At 42.9% G+C, this 22,150-nt stretch overlaps 1 protein-coding gene across 1 annotated transcript in view; it reads left to right on the top strand.

The window, feature by feature from the left end:
• The window catches only part of COL13A1 (collagen type XIII alpha 1 chain), a 259,152-nt gene that overhangs the window by 114,049 nt on the left and 122,953 nt on the right, over window positions 1-22,150 (top strand). The window contains exons 5-8 of the mRNA XM_081955236.1: window positions 709-744; window positions 3,302-3,328; window positions 9,725-9,775; window positions 22,015-22,050. Of these exons, the coding sequence (XP_081811362.1) occupies window positions 724-744; window positions 3,302-3,328; window positions 9,725-9,775; window positions 22,015-22,050 (135 nt within the window). The 5' untranslated portion in view covers window positions 709-723. The remainder of the gene's footprint in view (window positions 1-708; window positions 745-3,301; window positions 3,329-9,724; window positions 9,776-22,014; window positions 22,051-22,150) is intronic.

Here is a 22,150-nt window from a genome sequence, read left to right as displayed (position 1 = left end):
CCTTCCTCCTTTCCCCTGGCACGCTTGTAAGTCTTATGGTTACAAAAATTTGCTTGATTGAATGTTGGCAGAGTTTCCCGAAAAAACCCCATGTGGTTTGTTATATAAATATCTGATCCACATAACAATATTCCAGTCCAATCTCTAAATATTTAGATTTACTAGAAAGACTAAGAACAAGTCTGTAACCCTCTGACTTACGAATATATGCAGACAACGTGGGACAGGATTTTATCCAGATGTTTGGTGAATAAGCATCTTCTAGTATTGCAGCCTGTGAATGCAATAATAGGAGATGACTGAAAAGGCATTGGATACTATTATTGGATAATAGTATTATTGTTATTATTAAACATGTTATTCTAATTATTCAATAATGGTCCAAATTATGAGAGGAAAATGAAAATAAATAATACATAAATTAGAATAAAAAGAGAAAAACTGAAAAAATACAGACCTCTGATGCAGTAACTTGCATTGTTATACAAATGGTTTTCAGTTGTACAAATATACTGTATTTACTGTGTTGGACCATGGCCGTTGATAAACAGTTCAGTGGTCTTCCAAACACATACTCCTATGGATAAAATCCAAAGTAATCAATGTAATTGTCTAAATGTTCATATTTGAATGAATTTGTGTCATTTTTTTTTAATCATTGCATGTGGTCAATTGCCAATTATCCTCTGATTTTGTGTTAATTGTTAGGGAGATAAAGGCGCCATGGGAATCCGTGGACAACCGGTAAGCCTTAAGTCACTTACATCTATCTGTCATCATTGCTTCCAAATTTGCTGCTACTAAACTGATGTACATACATGTGACAGAGAAAAATGTCAGTTACTGGGTCTATGTCTATTCAGAAATAATCCCATAATAATGCCAGGTCTGTCACTATCTGTTGTTTGAGTTTATGATAGTTATTCTCTTTAAGTATAATACATCTTGCTGTCAAATATATCCCAAATACTTAGCCTTATTCGTGACCTGTATCTTCAAAGCTTCCTCCAATTCTTCCTTTTGTCTTACTAACATATTCTTTGTCAAAATCTTCGTTTTATCTTTATTTATTTTCAGGCCTGCTACTTTTCCATATTCCTCCATCTTTTCTATTAATTTAAGTGTTGTTTCTAATGGGTCCTCTAAGATGAAAAACAGGTCATCTGCGAATGCTTGTAGGGGAACTCAAATTTTATAGAGGTTATTAACGCACCACGCATCTACCTGCACTGGGAAATAAGAAAATTGATATTTTTCATCTGTCTATTTTTATCCTGCTTCTTCTAATGAAGGTTTCTAACTTTCAGGGCAGTAAACAACGTATTTTATTATTGTAGGCCTGAACCTTTTCTCCAGATTCCTGAACACCACACACAAGTGTATAGAAGCTAAAGGGGGGGGGGGAGAAACACACACACACACACACACACACACACACACACACACACACATCTCCTTTTATTGGGGCAATTAAATATTGTTTTATATAAAGCTGGCCCTACTGAGGGGAACGATTTCTACTTACAATAGGGAAAAAAGGTTTTTAGATATGTAGGATAATAAAGATACTCCAAAGGATACAACCACTTCAGATAAAATGAGATGTTGTTCCTAATGGGAACTTTCCTGAAAAGTTATTCTAAACCTATTAAGAACATTAAAATATGATAGATATGTATGAGGGGAGGCAGTTTCTAAATGAACTTTGCTCTAAGATTATAGAGCAACATGTGCAGGAATCTTCTGGTAGTTCTCTCTTTGAGAAATTCAATTCCAACCCAATTTGGACGCCTTGAAGTTTTTTTTATGAGTTTTGCTTAAGCAGGAGACTTCCCTGCTCACCATCAATTTACTTTGAGGTTACTGTGGATACATAAATACCTAACAAAAATGGCTGGTGTCCCACTAACACCACTAGTGGGTGCCAAGTCACCATTTTCCTTGGGAGTTCTATGATTATAGTACTTTTATCCAGTGTTGTCGTCTTGGACACTAAAATGTCCACACTTAAGGGGGAATTTAATAATGGTGTTATTTTTCATTCCTCAAAAGAATTTCTTGACTAACAAGAATCAGAACCATCCTAATTAAGCAACACCACCTTCAATATAGCAACTTGTTCTTGAAAAGAGAAGGGCCAGAGATACTTGTCAGATTTCTACCAGTTTTTGCATTAGTGGCTTATAAAATGAGATTTGGACAAATCTAGCTAACTTTCTAAATTTCTTGCTAACATCTCTATATGTTTTGCCATCCTAGTATATTCCTAACAGTTATATTATATCCTTTCATCTTCATAATATTATGTGGACACATAGCACACCATGATACAAAATAGTCCCTGGCAGAGGTGGTATTCACTTACTTTCCCTACTGGTTTGCAAATGTGAGGGCACACGCTCACTTCACTCGCACATGCCCTGTCCACGCATGCGCTCGGCCATTTGCGCATGCCCTTTGGCTTGAAAATGTGCCTAAATAGGACGATATAGAGGCAAGGCAGATGGGCAGATGAGCCTACCCACAATTTCCAGTACAGGTGAACCAGTCCAAACAGATTGAATACCATCTCTAGACTCTTGTCACTTTAATCTACAGGCCAACAATTATGTGTACAAATAATCCCTTAGAAGCATTCCTAAGCATTAAACATGCTTTTCTTTCACAATTTCTCTTTCGTTGTACAATCACATGCAATTTCAGTTTTTTGACAGAATAACATTGATAACATTTCTGTGTCAACTGCAAAAGGCCACACTGCTTAGATCCGCACATAAACTATGCTGATAAATTATGACACGCTAGCTTCTTGTTCCTGGGAAGAACTTGATGTATATGAAGGCCAATACCAGCTGAAGAACTGCCAGTTGTGACTTCACACTGTTGTGAACAGACAACCACAACATAATAATAATTTTAAGAGAACAGATGCACACATGTATAAATTCAGTCATGTTACTTCTCCCTTCTAATGTAAAAAGCACATTTCGGATACCAGATTTCTTTTTCCCTATATAACTGCTTAATAAAAACTGTGAAAGCGAAGGTTAAAAAATAATTTGTGAAAGTGATTTAAATGCAAGAAAGTCAAAAGCAGGGTCACACTTCACCATGCTTGTATGTGAACATTAAACCATGCATGTTTCAGTGTTCATCTCTTCTTTTCCATTTTTCCTTTTTGGCATGAGTGTGTATTTGTGCTTAGTGTGCCTTAACACTGACTCCTATGTTTTGTGTCTCTCTTTCTCTCCCCCCCTTCACCCTGTTGCATGTGGCTGCGACTGATATAATGGTGGCCCAGGGAGCCAAGGGTCAACCTGGAGAGAAGGTGAGTCAGCTTTTTCCAGTTAACCACTTCAGACGGGGTTTGTGACCATCAACATTGGACATATTGTCATTGCGAATTAAATTGCAGCACGTGAGACATCTACCAGGACCTGAAAAAGATTGTCCTGAGAAGTAGACCTGTCCTTGGGCAATCAGATATTTGCCTGGTTTCCATTCTAATCTAGCCCAAAAACTATAAATAAGCAAGCAAGCAAGACATGCTGTTGGCTCAGGACCAAGACAAAGGAAAGCGGTTAATTGTCCCCATGGGTGACATTCAATTTTTTTCCCTACCGGTTCTGTGGGTATGGCTTGGGGGGAGGGGTTCCTGTGACTGAGTGGGCGTGGCCAACTCTATTTCAGTCACATCCACACCCACTTAGACTCATGACACCACCACCACCAAGTCACGCCCACAGAACCCGGTAGGAAAAAAATGTGTGTAAGAGCACGAGATGGGGTTTATAGTGAATGCTGTGGCAGAGAGAAGCCAAATATTTCTCCCTCCATTCACAGCGGAGCTGCTGCTCCCTTTATGGTCCCCCCTGACCCCCTCCCTCCCAGGGGGTTGGGAGGTTGCAGAAGCTCTGCTGTGAATGGAGGGAGAAACATTCAGATTGGGTGGGCAGGTCGAGCGGCCAGAAGGGGTGAGCAGCAAGTAGGCAAGCGGGCAACTGGGGAACCGGGCGGGCATGGGCGGGGACAACCAGGGGTGATTTTTACCGGTTTGGGGAACTAATTCAAATCCTCCCTACCAGTTTGCCCAAGCCGGTCCAATCCAGTCAAATTTCACCCCTGTCTGTCCCTCATTTTGATAAACTACGTTTAATGATCAGACCAGTTTAAAACATGAATGGGAGACCATCAGTAAAACAGGTGGAGCTTCAATCACACAATCATGGTCACAATCTTGATTATTTTTTATTATTATTATTATTATTATTATTATTATTATTATTATTATTATTATTATTATTATTATTATTATTATTATTATTATTATTATTATTATTATTATTATACTCTGTAAACTTTCTTGGACTGTAGGCTAGTTAGAAAGGCATTCCAGAAGTTGCAATTTTCATATTATTCCTATGTAAACAATATGGACTTGCCCCTAAAAGAAATTGCCCTTTAATCAAAGGCCATTATTAGCCACAAAGGCCAAATTATTTTACACAAATTAATACATGCAAATAAAAAATCGACAGTTTTGACAAGATTTTTTTTAAAAAAAATATTTTCTTGAAAAAGCCCAGAGATGATCTAAAGGTTCAGAAATTTTGATTTGTTTACTATAATTTATATTAACATTGCCAAAACCTCTTTGCACTAATAGTCAGGTAAACCCATCATTTGCAGCTGGCCTTATGGATACTTTCTGGAACTGTTTTCAGTTTCATGGCTAACAGCTGTGCTTGGAGTGTCCAGGAAAATGACACATGGAGATGTAGTTAACTCTACCAGCTGCATCTTAGACAGCCTCAGCTCAGCACAATTGGTTGAATAAGATTCACAGAATCCCAGATGCAAACTTTATATTTCGTCGGCAAGGAAAGCCTCATCAAATAACTGAGGAAAGCAAATGAGAGAGGAGGACCTTAAATATTTTTTACGATCCACAGTTGCATTTCTGTCACAACTATCAAGAATAAACTGTGTATCTGCTCCTTCCCTATCACAGTTAAAACATTTTGCAATGAATAGCAAAAGCATCTTTCCTTCCATGAGGAGTAAGAACGAAGCAGTAGTTGGACATAGGGGACTTAATGGCTTTTCAGATGATACCAAGCACAATATGAAATGTATTTCTCCATTAGACTTGAAATAGGTTGGCTCACTGACAAAGACACTGAGCTTGTCGATCAGAAAGGTTGGCAATTCGGTGGTTTGAATCCCTACCGCCGCGTAACGGAGTGAGCTCCCATTACTTGTCCCAGCTTCTCCCAACCTAGCAGTTCAAAAGCACGTAAAAATGCAAGTAGAAAAAATAGGGACCACCATTGATGGGAAGGTAACAGTGCTCCGTGCACCTTCGGCGTTTAGTCATGCCGGCCACATGACCACAGAGACATCTTCGGACAGCTCTGGTTCTTTGGCTTTGAAATGGAGATAAGCACCGCCCCCTAGAGTCAGGAGTGACTAGCACTTATGTGCCAGGGGAACCTTTACCTTTACCTTAGGCTGCCTTTTTACATAATCTGTTAAATTGCTTGATTTCTTTCATTTCACCAATTAGCTAACATAAACTAGCCTCCTTCTGGTTTGGGGCACTCCCCTAGTATTTGAACAAAATGCAGCCTGTAAAGTCTACCACCTGAAATAAAAATATCCTGAAATGAAGCTTTTTTTTCCAGAATGGTCAGCAAATATCCATTTGGTTAGAAAAATACAAGTGCTGTCCAACTTCCCCCCCCCCCCCAAACTAGAACCATGTTATTTTTGTCCCTTTCTAAATATCTGTGTCTAAAAACATTTGGGTAACCTATGTAGGGATGTCAAACTGGCAGCCCGTGGGCCAGATGCATCATGTGCAGGCCATGCCAAACCCAGCTCCACGAAGGGAGAAAAGTCATGATACATCACGTGATGGCAACGTGATACCGTGAGTTTGACACCCCTGCTATAGAGCAAGGGTTTCCAACCTTGGCAACTTTATGACTTGTGGACTTCAACTCCCAGAATTTCCCAGCCAGCCAGCATAGCTGGGGAACTAGCTGGGAGTTGAGGCAGGGGTGAAATTCAGCAGGTTCTGATAGGTTATGGAGAACCAGTAGCGGAAATTTTGAGTAGTTCAGAGAATCAGCAAATACCACCTCTGGCTGGCCCTGCCCCCATCTATTCTCTGCCTCCAGAGTCCCAGCTGATTGGGAGGAAATGGAGATTTTGCAATATCCTTCCCCTGGAGTGGGGAGGGAATGGAGATTTTAGAGTATCCTTCCCCTGGAATGGAGAGGAAATGGGGATTTTAGAGTATCCTTCCCCTGGAGTGGGGAGGGAATGGAGATTTTAGAGTATCCTTCCCCTGGAATGGGGAGGGAATGGGGATTTTAGAGTATCCTTCCCCTGGAATGGAGAGGAAATGGGGATTTTACAGTATCCTTCCCCTGGAGTGGGGAGGGAATGGAGATTTTAGAGTATCCTTCCCCTGGAACGGGGAGGGAATGGGGATTTTAGAGTATCCTTCCCCTGGAGTGGGGAGGGAATGTGGATTTTAGAGTATCCTTCCCCTGGAACGGGGAGGGAATGGGGATTTTACAGTATCCTTCCCCTGGAGTGGGGAGGAAATGGGGATTTTAGAGTATCCTTACCCTGAAGTGGGGAGGAAATGGAGATTTTTTAGTATCCTTCCCCTGCCACACCCACCAAGCCATGCCCACAGAACCAGTAATAAAAAAAATTGAATTTCATCACTGAGGTAAAGTCCTTAAGTCATAAAGTTGCCACGGTTGGAGATCCCTGCTATAGAATGTTTGTTGCCAATTTGGCGGTTTGAATCCCTAGCACCATGTAACGGAGTGAGCTCCCATTACTTGTCCCAGCGTCTGCCAACCTAGCAGTTTGAAAGCATGTAAAAATGCAAGTAGAAAAATAGGGACAGCCTTTGGTGGGAAGGTAACAGCGTTCCGTGCACATTTGGGGTTTAGTCATGCTGGTCACATGACCACAGAGATATCTTTGGACAGAGTTGGCTCTTTTGCTTTGAAATGGAGATGAGCGCCACCCCCTAGAGTCGGGAATGACTAGCACATATGTGCGAGGTGAACCTTTACCTTTACCTTAGGGTGCCTGGAGTTGGGAAGGAATGGGGATTTTACAGTATCCTTCCCCTGCCGTGCCCACCAAGTCACACCCACAGAACCATTAGTGAAAAAAAATTGAACTTCACCACTGAGTTGAAGTCCTCAAGTTATAAAGTTGCCATGGTTGGAAATCCCTGCTATAAAGTGTTTCCATGTGAAGCATTTCTTATAAAAAGGTTCAGCCTCACTTGTGAATTTGTATTACTGGAATGTGGATAGAGGGTGAGGGCTCACATTATGGAAAGTTCCATGTTAATCCTCTTGCATCTTCCTTTCTCCCATCATTTTTCCCCCTACAATAATCACTTCTGTTAATGGAGAGAAAAGGCAGAGTAGTTGCACAATGTATTTGAGCTTCTAGCACAGATTGACTTTTGTGGCGAAGTATATATACTCCCATCCTACCCTCACTGCAAATGCATACCTGTTCTGACCCAGCTCTCCAAACACGACAAACCCTCTGAAGTTAAAGATTCCTCTATGAGGAGCACCAACAACCCCGGCAAAAAGTTTCTCTCTCAACGCTGGCTAACAAGTCTGTCCGGCAGGGAAATGAATAGTAGTCTGCCACATCTATTCATCTCCGCCCCCTGCCTTCTATTCCCAGAGCTAGGGTGGGGCTTCACTAGCAGCAGTGGCTGTCCCTTCCCAAGGATCGGCCCATGGATTTCCCCTGCTCTCCTCTCCTCCGCCTTCTGTGCATCCATGTGTCAGGCACTGGACCCAGCTGTTCCTCTTCCTCATCAGCCACTTCCAGACCTGGGGAGTTGTTGACTCTCCATCTGAGGGCTGACGGACGGCCCAGGCTCTGCCTCTGCCTCTCTCTCTCTCTGCCAGCTCCATTCCCTCTTCCCCCTCAGGGCTCCCAGGTTGCCTGGATGCTGACCCTGACTCCCACGCCACCTCCTCTGATTTGGCTGCTGGAGGGGCCAGTGGCTGACAGGCCACAACAATACCATTTTGTCTCCTGTAACTTTGATTTCATAATCGATGGTGAACAGTTGTGGCCCTTTGATTCTGCATTAACTTAAAAGCGTTCAAGTAAGCCCTTGTCACCAGAGAAATGTGTAAGGGTTAGGGATCCTAGGTAGACACGAAGTAGAACAGCAGATGTAAAGATAATGATCAATAGACCTTAATCTGAAATTTGGAAAGCTTATGGGATGCCCACAGCATGAAAAGCAAATACCAGAAGTAAACTTTGAAAGTACTATGGGCCTTTTGATTCTTCCCCTTCTGATACAAGGCTACTGCAATTCACACCCTATAGCAGCATTGGCGAACCTTTTCGGCATCAAGTGCCGAAATGGGAGTTCACACGTGTGTGCGGGGGAGAGCCCGAAACTGGAAGAGCACCTCCCTGGCCCACATGCACGCTCTGGGAAGCTGAGCTTATGGTTTCTGACTAGTCACCTGATCTCCTAACTTGTGACATGCATGCGCACACGAAGACCAGCTGTCTGGCAGAAGTGCGTGCACTGGAAATGCATGCTAGGGAGCTGCTCTTCCGGTGTCCAGCACTCCCGGGTGCACGAGGGCCAGCTGGTCAGCATGCATGTGTACACCGGAACTTGGAAGAGCAACAGGCAACGGCTGGCGTGCCCGGAGAGATGGCTCTGTGTGTCACTTCCGGCACGTGTGCCGTAGCTCCGCCATCACAACTCCATAGAAATAACAATTTTTAAAGGCACCATTCCGTCAATGGAATCAAAAGTCTATTGCATTGCTAAAAGATGATTTATACAGTCAAAATCAGACAGGGCCAAGCGCTGTGTTCTCAAACCAACAAAAATGTTTTGAGCCCATGTGCCCGTAGACACATACTGCTTGACAACACAAACTCAACAACCCTTTAAAGCAGTGATTCTCAACCTGTGGGTCGGGACCCCTTTGGGGGTTGAACGACCCTTTCACAAGGGTCGCCTAAGACCCTCGGAAAGCACATATTTTCGATGGTCTTAGGAACCGAGATACCAATCTTATGGTTGGGGGTCACCACAACATGAGGAACTGTATTAAAGGGTCACAGCATTGGGAAGGTTGAGAACCACTGCTTTAAAGGTAGCTTGCTTCTTAATTACTCTTAAACCCCAACTTAAACAAGGTCACTTTGCAATGGAGAAGAATGATCATTGGACTTGAGATAAATTTGGCATCCAGTCATATTTTTTATCCAGAGGTGTGATTACTTTTCTTTCCCGATGAATTCAGGGTAGTGTTTTGATCCAATTTCAGGATAAATCCAAAATGGCTCCCTGTCTTTATTAGAAAAGGCCCAGGGACCTGCAGTTAAAACCTGCTTTTAATCACAGTGAAGAATATGTGTATGTATTGTTCTTTTTAATCCCCCTTTATATAAATGTTTCATTTCTTCTTCTTATTTCTTTGGCCACAAGTTCCTTTCAGCCCTCTCCTCTTGTTCCTTTGAATTTTTCACTCTAAATACTCACTTTGGCGTTATTGCTTACTTCATCATTGTCTCCTTGTTTTTTTCTGCCTCTTTTTTAACATTAATCTCTAACCTGCTTTTTTTTATTAAAAAATGGTCTTGGTCTTCTTTTCTACATATACATTCTCTCTCTTTATCCCTGCAGGGAGCTCCAGGAGAGGCTGGAATGTCCATCATTGGTCCACGGGGACCTCCAGTAAGTTTCTATGTCTTCTGATTATTACCTCTTAATGTAGTGATGGCGAACCTTTTAGACCAGTGTTTCTCAACCTGGCCAACTTGAAGATGTGTGGACTTCAACTCCCAGAATTCCCCAACCAGCTATGCTAGCTGGGGAATTCTAGGAGTTGAAATCCACACACCTTCATGTTCCTTAGGTTTAGAAACACTGTTTTAGACAGTGAGTGCCCAAACTGCGCCCACGCGCATGCCCAAACTGAAAGGTGCGTGTATGTGAATGTGTGTATGCGTGGACATGCACATGTGTGGACATGCAAGGATGTATGCATACATGGACATGCACATGCATGGACATGCACTGACATGTGTGCATGCGCAGCAGAGGCCCGAAGACCAGTTGGCTGGCAGGAGGTTGAGCATCCCAACACCGGCAGTGTAGCAAGAGGTCAGATCTTTTTCTTTCATGAGCTCCTGTTTCATCATTTGCAGGGAAACAGAAGCTCATAAAAGAAACGCCACAGAGACCTGACCTGGGGCGACGGCGCATGCCCCACCTCTGGCACACATGCCATAGGTCCGCCATCATGGTCTTCATGTTTAAAGCAATGTTTCTTAACATTGGCAACTTTAAGATGTCTGGGAGTTGAAGTTCATACAACTTAAAGTTGTCAGGGTTGAAAAACATTGCTTTGCAGGGTGTGGGATGAATCACAGAAAAGGGATAGGGAATCCTAAAATCCAACTGGCATCTGTTCTCAAGCGGCTGTATTATGATGTGGTTTCTGCCAGTGGCTAAGTTTGTTTTTACGCTGAAATGGCAGAATTATATCGGTTAGAAAGTGCGCCACCTCAGCACAAAAATCCCCACGCGATTTTATCAGCATTTTTCTCTCCTATGTTTACAAAGGAGGAAAATAATTCCTAGATCTAAACAGAGAAACCAACACCAGATTATACAATCTCAGCATTTCAGCAAAGCATAAACAGAACCAGCCAACCAGCCAACTGTTAATAGAGAATTCAGACTCATCACAGGAGAAAATTGCACACGCATGCATAAGGTAATACTGTACACATTTAGAGGTACAGACAAAATCCATTTCACAGTGGGAGGTTTGGGACAAGTAAAAAGGATGTGGGCTACATCTGCCAACATCCTTTCCACTTGTCCATTTAATGTAGAGAAAAGTAAGGTTTTACACTCAGGCAAGAAAAAACAAATATACCAGTAGAGATTATGTGAAACTTGTCTTAATAGGAGCAACTGTGAGAGGGATATTGGACTCCTAGTGGACATCACTTAAATATGAGCCAGCAATTGCTGTAGCCATCAAAAAAGCCAATGAAATCCTAGGCTGCACTAACAGAGGAATAGAATCAAGATCACATGAAGTGTTGTTATTGCTTTGTAAGATTCTTGTAAGACCACTCTTGGCATCCAGTCTTGGTCACCACAATATAAAAAAGATGTTGAGACTCCGGAAGGAGCGCACAGAAGAGCAACGAAGAGGTTTAAGGGGCTGGAAGCTAAAACATATGAAGAACAGTTGCAGGAATCGGGTCTGGCTAGTCTAGTGAAAAGAAGGACCATGGGTGATACAGCAGTATTCCGATATTTGAGGGGCTGCCACAAAGAAGAGGGGGTGGGATCAACTTATTTTCCAAAGCACCAGAAGGCAAGACAAGGAACAATAGATGAAAACCAATCTAGGAGAGATCCAACCTAGAACTAAGGAGAAATTTCCTGTCTGTGAGAAAAATTAATCAGTGGAACAGCTTGCCTTCAGAAATTGTGGGTCCTCCATCAATGGAGGCTTTTAAGAAGAGACTGGACAACCACTTGCCTGAAATGAGGGTCTCCTGCTTGAGCAAGGGGTTGGACTAGAAGACCTCCAAGGTCCCTTCCAACTCTGTTATTCTTCCAAACACTTACTTGAGCTGCAGTGGTACAAGTACTGCAGGCTACTTCTGCTGACTGCCAGCTGCCAGCAGCTTGGCAGTTCGAGGCTCACCGGCTCAAGGTTGACTCAGCCTTTCATCCTTCCGAGGTGGGTAAAATGAGGACCCAGATTGTTGGGGGCAATATGCTGACTCTGTAAACTGCTTAGAGAGGACTGTAAAGCACTTAAAGCGGTATATAAGTCTATTGCTACTTGGTAGTACTTTGGCTACAATGGGCCTGCTGTTTCTAGTCCATTCTTGGTCACCCTGTTGCATATAATGATAAAACCACTTAATCTGAATTTGAGACCCATCCTAGGGAACACTTTTCCCCCTAAGTTTTACTAAGCCAAGTCAAAAGGTAAATGTTCCCCTCACACATATGTGCTAGTCATTCCCAACTCTAGGGGGTGGTGCTCATCTCCATTTCAAATCCGAAGAGGCAACAATGTTCGAAGATGTCTCCATTGTCATGTGGCCAGCATGACTAAACACCGAAGGCGCATGGAACAATGTTACCTTCCCACCAAAGGCGGTTCCTATTTTTCTACTTGCATTTTTACAGGCTTTCGAACTTCTAGGTTTGCAGAAGCTGGGACAAGTAACGAGAGCTCACTCCGCTATGCAGCGCTAGGGATTCAAACCACCGAACTACCGACCTTTCTGATCAACAAGCTCAGCGTCTTAGCCACTGAGCCACCGCGTCCCTAGGCCAAGACTACGGGAGTACTAAATAGTTGAGGGCTGTGACTGGAAAAGTCCTGCCTTGTGTCTGTAACAATTAACGGTACTGGGAAGGACAATGGGAAATGTTCTTTGTCCGATCTGAGAATCGATTGTAAAAAAATTATTTAGCTTAATGGCAGTCTGGTGATAAACATTAAGGAGGCTCTTGATAGCAAAGAAAAGCAAGGAAGCTAGAATAATAGCACATTTTGGACAGATGCACAACGGCAAATAGTTTCCAGACGGTTTTCTTGGAAGCAAAGTGAGGTGAACACTTGCAAACCCAAAGGTTTTCATCTAGTCAGTGTTACTAGCTTTTCTTTCCCTCCCCCCCCCCTTTTTTTTTTTTTTCTTGGCTTCAGCAAAGCAGCATGCTCAGCATGGCAGAAACAGACTTTCTCTGCAATTTTGGCAGTTCCCACAATTCTGTTATGGAGCCCTTGAAGGAAACAGCATTGGAGGAAGGGAAAGCTCAAGGCTTCTGGGAATCTGAAATGCCTGAACTTTTGCTCCGGCCTTTTTATTGTCTCCTGCTGGAGAAGATATCCGAGGCCAAGTTGCACCCTTTCCGGGTTTCCTCTTGCATTCTTTTCTTAGCCATAGGAATGGTTGTTTTTTTAAAAAAATCAACAGCTATTTTCATTTCTTTCTCATTCGGAAACCTAAGTAATGGACAACCTGTTGGATTTATTGCAGCTCATCTCACTTTGGTGCCAAGATATATATATATATATTCAGCATTTTTTTAAAGAAGAAGGACATTGAGGTCAATTTGAGAGTGTTTCTAAGGAGATTTAAATATAATATAAGATATAATATAATAACAGAGTTGGAAGGGACCTTGGAGGTCTTCTAGTCCAACCCCTGCTCAGGCAGGAAATCCTACACCACTTCAGACAAATGGTTATCCAACATCTTCTTAAAAACTTCCAGTGTTGGAGCATTCACAACTTCTGGAGGCAAGTTGTTCCACTGATTAATTGTTCTAACTGACAGAGAATTTCTCCTTAGTTCTAAGTTGCTTCTCTCCTTGATTAGTTTCCACCCATTGATTCTTGTCCTGCCCTTGGGTGTTTTGGAGAATAGTTTGACTCCCTCTTCTTTGTGACATCCCCTGAGATATTGGAACACTGCTATCATGTCTCCCCTAGTCCTTCTTTCTCTTAAGCTAAACATACCCAGTTCCTGCAACCGTTCTTCATATGTTTTAGCCTCCAGTCCCCTAATCATCTTTGTTGCTCTTCTCTGCACTCTTTCTAGAGTCTCCACATCTTTTCTACATTGTGACAAAATTGAATGCAGTACTCCAAGTGTGGCCTTACCAAGGCATTATAAAGTGGTATTAACACTTCACGTGATCTTGATTCTATCCCTCTGTTTATGTAGCCTAGAACTGTGTTGGCTTTTTTGGCAGCTGCTGCACACTACTGGTTTACCATATTTAAATGGTTGTCCACTAGGACTTCCAAGATCCTTTTCACAGTTACTACTATTGAGCAAGGTACCACCTATACTGTACCTGTGCATTTTGTTTTTCTTGCCTAAATGTAGAACCTTACTCTTTTCACCATTGAATTTCATTTTATTAGATAGTGCCCAATGTTCAAGATCCTTCTGTATCTTGAGCCTGTCTTCTGAAGTGTTGGCTATTCCTGCCAGTTTGGTGTCATCTACAAATTTGATGAGTTCCCCATCTATCCCCTCGCCTAAGTCATTGATGAAGATGTTGAAGAGTATTGGGCCTAAAACAGAACCTAAAACCTTGTGATACCCTACTTGATATCTCACCAATTCTGAGGACCACTGATTAATACTTTAGTTTGTTTAAGCCTGTGGATCGATATAGTAGAGATGTCACAACATCCTTAAATGACTAAAAATTGGAAAGTCATAGTGTACTACATTAAATGTTTTGCAGAATATTGAGCAAGATATATATTAGGTAGAGGTCATTTGTGCAACCTACTACAAGTGGGTTTTTTAATGGTTATGTCAAGAAGGGTTCTTAGTAACCATTGCTTTGTTTTGGTGGACAAAGCCTTTCTAACGTGAAAAATCTCTGCTTTAATCAGGCAGCAATGAGCTTTTGGGCTCAACAGCCTTGATCTAGTTTTCTGGTGTCCTGACCCTGTTTTTAGTTGGAAACAGCTGCTTTGATCTCACCAGAAGTGTTCCAATATTGCTGCAAAGATTCTGGCTGTGTTCTGAACTTCATAGGGGCTCACTTCAAGTTCAAATTTTTTCTACATGCCTGCATGTGTGCATACATCCGTACATCCATACATTCCTGCAGAGATATTTTCCTGCTCCCTCTCAGAATCAGCAATATTATGCTAGGTAAAGGGGAAAAAAGTAAACCATAATTAGCAACTACTAAATGTTAAGATGTTCCTACATTAAGGTCAGATGCTGACCCTTTGGAGATTCCTCCAGTTTTTGAAGGAAATAAAATGTCAGCTACATCTTTAGCTTAAGAGAAAGAAGGACTAGGGGAGACATGATAGCAGTGTTCCAATATCTCAGGGGTTGCCACAAAGAAGAGGGAGTCAAACTATTCTCCAAGGCACCTGAGGGTAGAACAAGAAGCAATGGGTGGAAACTAATCTAACTAAGGAGAGAAGCAACTTAGAACTGAGGAGAAATTTCCTGACAGTTAGAACAATTAATCAGTGGAACAGCTTGCCTCCAGAAGTTGTGAATGCCCCAACACTGGAAGTCTTTAAGAAGATGTTGGATAGCTATTTGTCTGAAATGGTATAGGGTTTCCTGCCTAGGCAGGGGGTTGGACTAGAAGACCTACAAGGTCCCTTCCAACTCTACTATTGTATTGTATTGTATTGGAAGCACAATGCTTGGGCGAGTTTCTCTCCCAACAGAAGTTAGGACTAATAAAATCCCCATTGCCATTAGAACAGAGATGGGTTACACAGAATTTTACCACCAGTTCTCTGTGCACTGAAAATGTGTGTGGCCTTCTGTGCATGCACTTTGCTCATGAGCATGGCTTGCACGCATGAACGTGGTTCAGAAAATGTTGCTAAATAGGACAGCACAGCGCCGGGGTGGGTGACCGCGCCCACCCGCAGGTCACCACTATAGGTTCACTTGAACCGGTCCGAACCATCTGAATATTACCACTGCATTAGAACCATAGAATCCCAGAATGGAGAGCAGCTGGCCGAGTCCATTTCCCCTGCCTTGTGCAGAGGTTCCAATGAAAGCATCCCAATCAGGTAGTTATCTAGTCTCTGAAGACATCATGGAAAGGAACCCACCATTTCTTCTTGAGCTGATCTTCTGTCGGGACAATTTTTCAAGCTCTCAACTGAAAACTGCTTCCTTGGAACTTATTCCATATCTTGTACTCTGGCATAATCCTGGTTTTATCTTGTTTTACAACAGACTTCTTTAAAGTGTCTATAATTTGCTTTCAGAAAACATGATCTACATCTTTTCCATGGCTGGTAGCAGATGCCAACAGAAATGGCATCTGGTTTTATCCTTCCCACCATATGTTTTAATTTCAACCATGCCGTCAACTCTATTCCTTTCAAAAGTGACCCAGGCACTGCAAACTGCACCGCAAGCACTGAATATAAGCAAGCTTGAAGTTGTGACACATACAGACAGACACAGACACACACACACACACACACACACACACAAATGTAATTGATTCAAAATGTTCAAATAATTGGCTAGGGTTTAGAACAAGCCCTTCTGCCTGGGCCTCTTCATTTTCCTTCATTTGTGTAGACCAAGAAGAAGAAGAATACTGGAAGAAGAATTGAACGTTAGACTCAATCCTGCATAAGTCTGCTCCCCCCCCCAACTCCTTCACATTGGTTCTTCATGGCATAGATCAGGGTTCGGCAACCTTAAACACTCAAAGAGCCACAAAGGTCCTAAACGGAAGTCCCCAATTCAATTCTGGAGTCAAACGGAAGTCCGGTTCCCCCACCATAGAATCTCCTCCTAGCGCCGCATCCTTTTTTCTCTACCTGTCCTCACCGAAAGCCCTATCAATTGTGGAGCCAACTGGCGACAGGGAGCCGCAGCAGAGGGATGAAAGAGCCACATGTGGCTCCAGAGCCACTGGTTGCTGCCCCCTGATTTAGATTAAGGGTGGCTGTTTACGTATCAATGAAAAGAAGATAAAAAAGGACACAGCTTTGCATAGTGAAATGTACAAATTTAGAAATTGATATAATTCCATTTGATTCATTTCATCAAGGAGGGAGACAACTGCGACTTGCTCACTTTGTGTGCATCCAATGCCAGCAGTGCTAATTATGATGGAGAACTCTTGTAGCACTTTACATCTAATCCAGTAAAAGTAATACAAAAAAAAAAACTTGCCAGGAGTAATCGGTACCAACCATTTCCATATTGCTGCCAAAAAAACCAAAAAACCTACATGTCCAATGTTGTTTTGGTCAACAGAAGATGAACCTAACTCAGAGAAGTCTTTGAATCCAAATAGAAGATATTTTTTAGACAGCCCTACATAAAAACAGAGCATGGGTCCAGGCCCATTTACAGTGGGAACGGATTCTCCCTGCCCAGAAAAAGGATATAGAGGTGCTGAAGTGCTAAGTAGCATCCTTAGGAGTTGCCTGGCAGGCAGCATCCTGATAAATTAACGCTTTGTGAATATGAATGAGAAAGTCCATCCCCCAAGATCCATTTGGTATGAGCCAGTTGTGGCTTAAAGGAACCTTTTCCTTCTCTGTATGCATTTTCCTTCCCTCCTTTAACTGATGATTAACTCCAGTGGTGGGTTTCACATTTTGTTACCACTGGTTCACTCACCGTACGCCCACCTGCTCGCTTTGTTATCCCTTCTGTACTTGCGGCCGGCCTCAAAAATGTGCCTAAATAGGACGGCATAGAGCCAGGGTGTATGGGCAGGCCTGCCCGCGATTTCCGCTACCAATTCAGGTGAACTGGTCTGAAGCAGCTGAATACCACCTCTGACTGGCTCCCTTCTCCATCCTATAAACCTTATAAAACACTGAGACTTGAGCAGATTTATACTTTCTCCACCTTGAGGATCATGTGCTATCCTTTCGGGAGGGCAGGAAGATATGACATTGTCCTCAGTCTTCCCCAGCCTGCGGAGAAGGTAACCTCCATTTTCTTCTTCCACATCAGCAATAATCCTGCCCACCCTCCCACCTGTCCATTCACCATCTGCTGTTAGAACAGAACAGTCTGATCCACCTGCCTCGTTACATTCTTGCATACAAATGCTGCCATTGAGTGGTGCAGTGGCCTAGCGGCGGAGCTCTCGCCTCACAATCAGGAGGTTGCGAGTTTGATCCTAGGTAGAGGCAGATATTTCTCTCTCTGGGCATACTGAGAATATATCTGCTGAATATAATTCAGCTTTGGCGACAGGAAGGGCATCTGGCCAGTAAACACTCATCTCCATTCAGTTGTCCAGACTCCACCCCGCAAGGGGGTTATGGGGTCCTTAAAAGGAGATGATGATACAAATGCTACCATTCCAATTGACTGGTGTGCCCTCTGGACCACAAGTTCCTTCTACGTCCTGCTCCCTACTCTCTGCTGACCATTTCATACAGGACTGGGCTACATATGTTCTATTGTTTTGTTAAAAGTGTTGCCCTGAAAATACCTTTAATTAGAAAAAGGTTTCCTAACTGTTTGTTGGCTTGTTTGGCTTCACAAGTTGATCCATCATCCAATTCTTGGTAAGTCCAATGTGCCTGAATTAGCTTTGGCCAAGTTCTGCCTGCTTCCTAGGTTAGGCTCTTTGATCATACCCAGTCACTTTGGTCCTACCCACAGACATCTGTATTTGGGATTTAACAGATGCTGTTTCCTATGGTAAGCTGTTTGGATATGCTGCTGGAACATCTGCACCGACCAATTTCACTCAACACTCATACATGCGGGATAGGCAACCTAGGCCTTCCAAGTGTTTTGGATTACACCTCCCCACATTCCTTGCCATTGGCTCTGTTTTCTAAGGCATAAGGCAGTTGAAATCCAAAACCTCAACTAGAAGTCACTAGGTTGCCTATTTCTGGATGCTGTATTTAAGATTTTGCAATGATGTGATGGAATTGGCAAGTGGCAGTCAATGTGACAGACCACTAAACAGCTGCTTGTTTTGGTTTGTCCAATTACCATATTTTCCAGAGTATAAGATGCATCAAGACTTTGAAGAGGAATTTTTTTAAAAAAAGGTTTTGCACTCTGCAGACCTCCCAAAAACGGTCCATTTTTCATGAAAACGGGCCCGTTTTTTTCCAAAAAAAGGGCATGAATAGCCTTTAGGAGGTTTGTAGAGTGCTCCTAGGGGGTGGGGGCCCAAAAAGGAGCAAAAAACAACCAGGTTTTTTTTTGCAAAAAAAGGACCAGTTTTTTTGTTTTTAAAAAGTGCATTCATAGCCTTTAGGAGGCTTATAGAGTGCTCCTGGGGGCTGGGGGGTGCAAAAGTGAGCAAAAATGGGCCATTTTTCACTCATTTCTGCCCTCCCCAGCCCCCAGGAACTCCCCAAAAGCCTCCTAAAGGCTATGCACGGCCATTTTGGTGAAGGGGTGGGGTTTCGGGAGGCAAAAAATGTTGTATTCAGTGTATAAGACGCACCCAGATTTTCAGCCTCTTTTTTTAGGGGAAAAGGTGCGTCTTATACTCCGAAAAATACGGTAGTCGTTTCCATACTGATTGGGGAATACATTTTCTGCCCACTTTGTTTGGCTCCAGGGTGTGTTTGCAACCACATATGCTATGCTCAATTTCTTGAAGACCCATCATTGATGTGGCTTGAATATGTGATTGAAACTGAACCACATGGCTGAAAAGAAGAGTTTCCATATTGCCAGAAGCAATTTCAGGGAATGAAATTACACACACACACACACACACACACACACGTGTGTGTGTGTGTGTGTGTGTGTGTGTGTGTGTGTGCGCGCGCGTCCGTGCCCATGACTTGGAAAAAGGCACAAAGGCAAGGATGTAATCACCAATAAAAAATAGAAAGTTGTTTAATGCCCATGACCAAATGTTAAAAAAAAAGTAGGAGTGGCAGAAAAATGCATTTAATGAGACAAAAAGGTTTAGGATTTTCCTGTGAATTCTATCCCCTTTGAAATAATTTTTTTTAAACAAAGTTTTATTGTTTTTTTTAAAATTTACAAGGAAAAAGGTAGTGGAAAGGTGTACAAATTTCGGCAGTTGCAAAGTGTGGTAGGCGCCCCCTCCCTCCAAACTCATAGTATACATCTGAGTATAAAACATTAATACATAGTCATATATAATCAGCATATTAGTTCTATTAGTACTTTCAATCAGTTTAATACATTGTAATATATAGTCCACATGTTAATTCCATTACTACTTTCGGTCAGTTTATATCAATGAGATTTTCTTATTCATTTTTGTGATCTGAGCTTTCTTGGTATTGCCCCTTCTCCCCCCGCTGGCAGAGCTCCGGCCCCTCCCGTGTCCTGCATATCCGTTGTAGGATCTTCTGTTTTTTCTAGGTGTATTTTGTTTTTTTCCATAAAGGCCTGTGCCTCAATGGGTGTGTTAATTCTAATTCTTGTCTCCTCCCAGAATATCAACATACCTTCAGGCATCAACCATCTAAACCACACCCCCTTCTGGTATAATTTATTTGCCAATTGCGAATAACTTTTCCTTTTTTCCCTAATTTTCTTGGGGATCTGCTTCAAGATAGTTATTTCCCTATCATGGTATGTCAGGGCCTGCCCCCTTTGTACACCCAGAATTTCGTCTCTTGTGCTTTTTCTAAGGAATTTAATATGTACCTCCCTGGGTACATTGTGTGTTCTGGCATAGGCTGAATTCACTCTATAAACCAGATCTATCTCCCATTCCATCTGTTGTTTTTCTTTGTGTATATATTCAGCCAAAATGTTTGTCATGATGTCCCTCATCTGCTTCTATCACGTTTTGAAATCTAAGATAAAAGGACATTCTCTCAAATTCTGTTTTCATTTGTTGGGTATCAAGTTCTTTGTTTCCCTTCTGCACCTCTTCTACCCCCCCCCTCACCTCCACCACCCCACCCTCCACAAGGTCCAGTCTCTGTGAGTTTTTATAAATTTGGACTTGGTTCTCTTTAATTTCTTCTTTCATTTCCTTTAATTGTTTCTTAATTTCCTCTTGGCCCTGTATGAGTTGTTGAAGCATTTGTTGCAAATCCATCTCTGTACTTTTAGGTTGCATCAGGTCTGTAATCTTTGATTGTGTAGCAGGGCTGGATGTTGCTGATGTCGGGGCAGAGGTAGCAAAGTCAGGTTTTCCAGGGGGTGGTCTTTTAGGAGACATAGTTTATAAAATAGAGAGTTCAGTCAGTGTAGAGACTGGACAGCTGGAGCAGCAGAGCATCCAGATGAGTCCAGGAGGCAGAAGATCCAAGCAGAAGAGAATTTCTCTAGTCAGCCTGGCGATAGAGTAAAATTTTTTCCCCCAGAGAGTTCAAAGAATAACAATCCACAAGAGATTCTTCTAGGTAACACGGAGACAAAGACCGGAAGCCTGAGTTTTTAAAGGTGGAGTCAGGTTTCACAGTTCATGAAGACAATGGAAGTGTGCCATCTTGCCCTGCCAGCTTCAGGCTCAGAGGCATAACAAAGTTTTCAAAGTTCCCAAAATCCTCAGATCATCAGTAAATTATGGGGTTAAGTTCAATGAAAGTCACTTTAGGCAAGGGTGTGGCATCATTGGTTGGCTCTCCCCCCTCCTCCTTCCCCTGGGGCTGAGAGCAAAATTGTTCCAAGCCGCCTGTCCGAGGGGGGGGGAAATCCCCCTCCATCCAGCCACGCCTCCAAAGTTAGCCGAGAGTAAAAGTTTTAAAATGCTGAAAGGTTCTTCAAATCAACAAAGGGAGTGAAGGGGGGTATGAGCCTCACCACACCGCCGCTGCTTCCTTCTGCTTTTTCATTCTCCGATCAGCCTGTTGCGAAGACGCTTTACGCGCCCTCCAATACTGCTCCCCGGTGCCTGGAGCGAGGCGGGGGCCCCCCCATCAGCCGCCGCCAATGCAGGGAACCTCCGCGATGCCGCCCCTCCAGCAGGACGCCTCTTCGGGGCGTCCTGTGCCCCCCAAGGAGTGGGGAAGCCCACCGGGGAGCCAGAGTGAGCAAACAAGTTGCCCGTCGCCGTCAGCCGCCGGAACCGCCCCTTTGAAATAATTTTGATTTGGATCAGGAGTAGATTGCTGCTGGTGCTACGGCTGGTTTGCTTCGCGCACGCATTATAAAATGACAAACAATCATGCCAATAATGATGGCATGGGCAACCAGGGAACTGGTTCAGGGGCACAGCCAGCCTGCTGCCCCTACCAGTTCAGTGACCCAGTCCCAATTGCCACTACCAGTTCACCCAAACCGGTGTGAACCGGTAGCAACCCACTTCCGTTTTATACAATTTATTTTCCATACTTAGGAGTTTGTCTAAAACAAGTGCAGCCATTTTCATCTGGGTAACAATGGAGAGGAGGGAATTTAATAGAAGTGAAATAGCAGGAAAAATGCTGCAGCCTGATTTGTTTCTTCACATTTCTTGTTCTGTTTTGCTTTACTCAGGGACAGCCTGGAACAAGAGGTTTTCCTGGATTTCCAGTAAGTAGGATCCTTACTCCAAATTGCTGAACAATTCTCTATTGCACCGATTGGAAAATGGTCAAGTTGAAAATATCCCATGTAAAATACATTGTTTGTT

This window comes from Natrix helvetica (assembly GCF_964273705.1).
Source record: "Natrix helvetica genome assembly, chromosome: 5".
In the NCBI taxonomy this organism is placed as follows: Eukaryota; Metazoa; Chordata; class Lepidosauria; order Squamata; family Natricidae; genus Natrix; species Natrix helvetica.
This window is presented reverse-complemented; position numbering and strand designations above follow the sequence as displayed.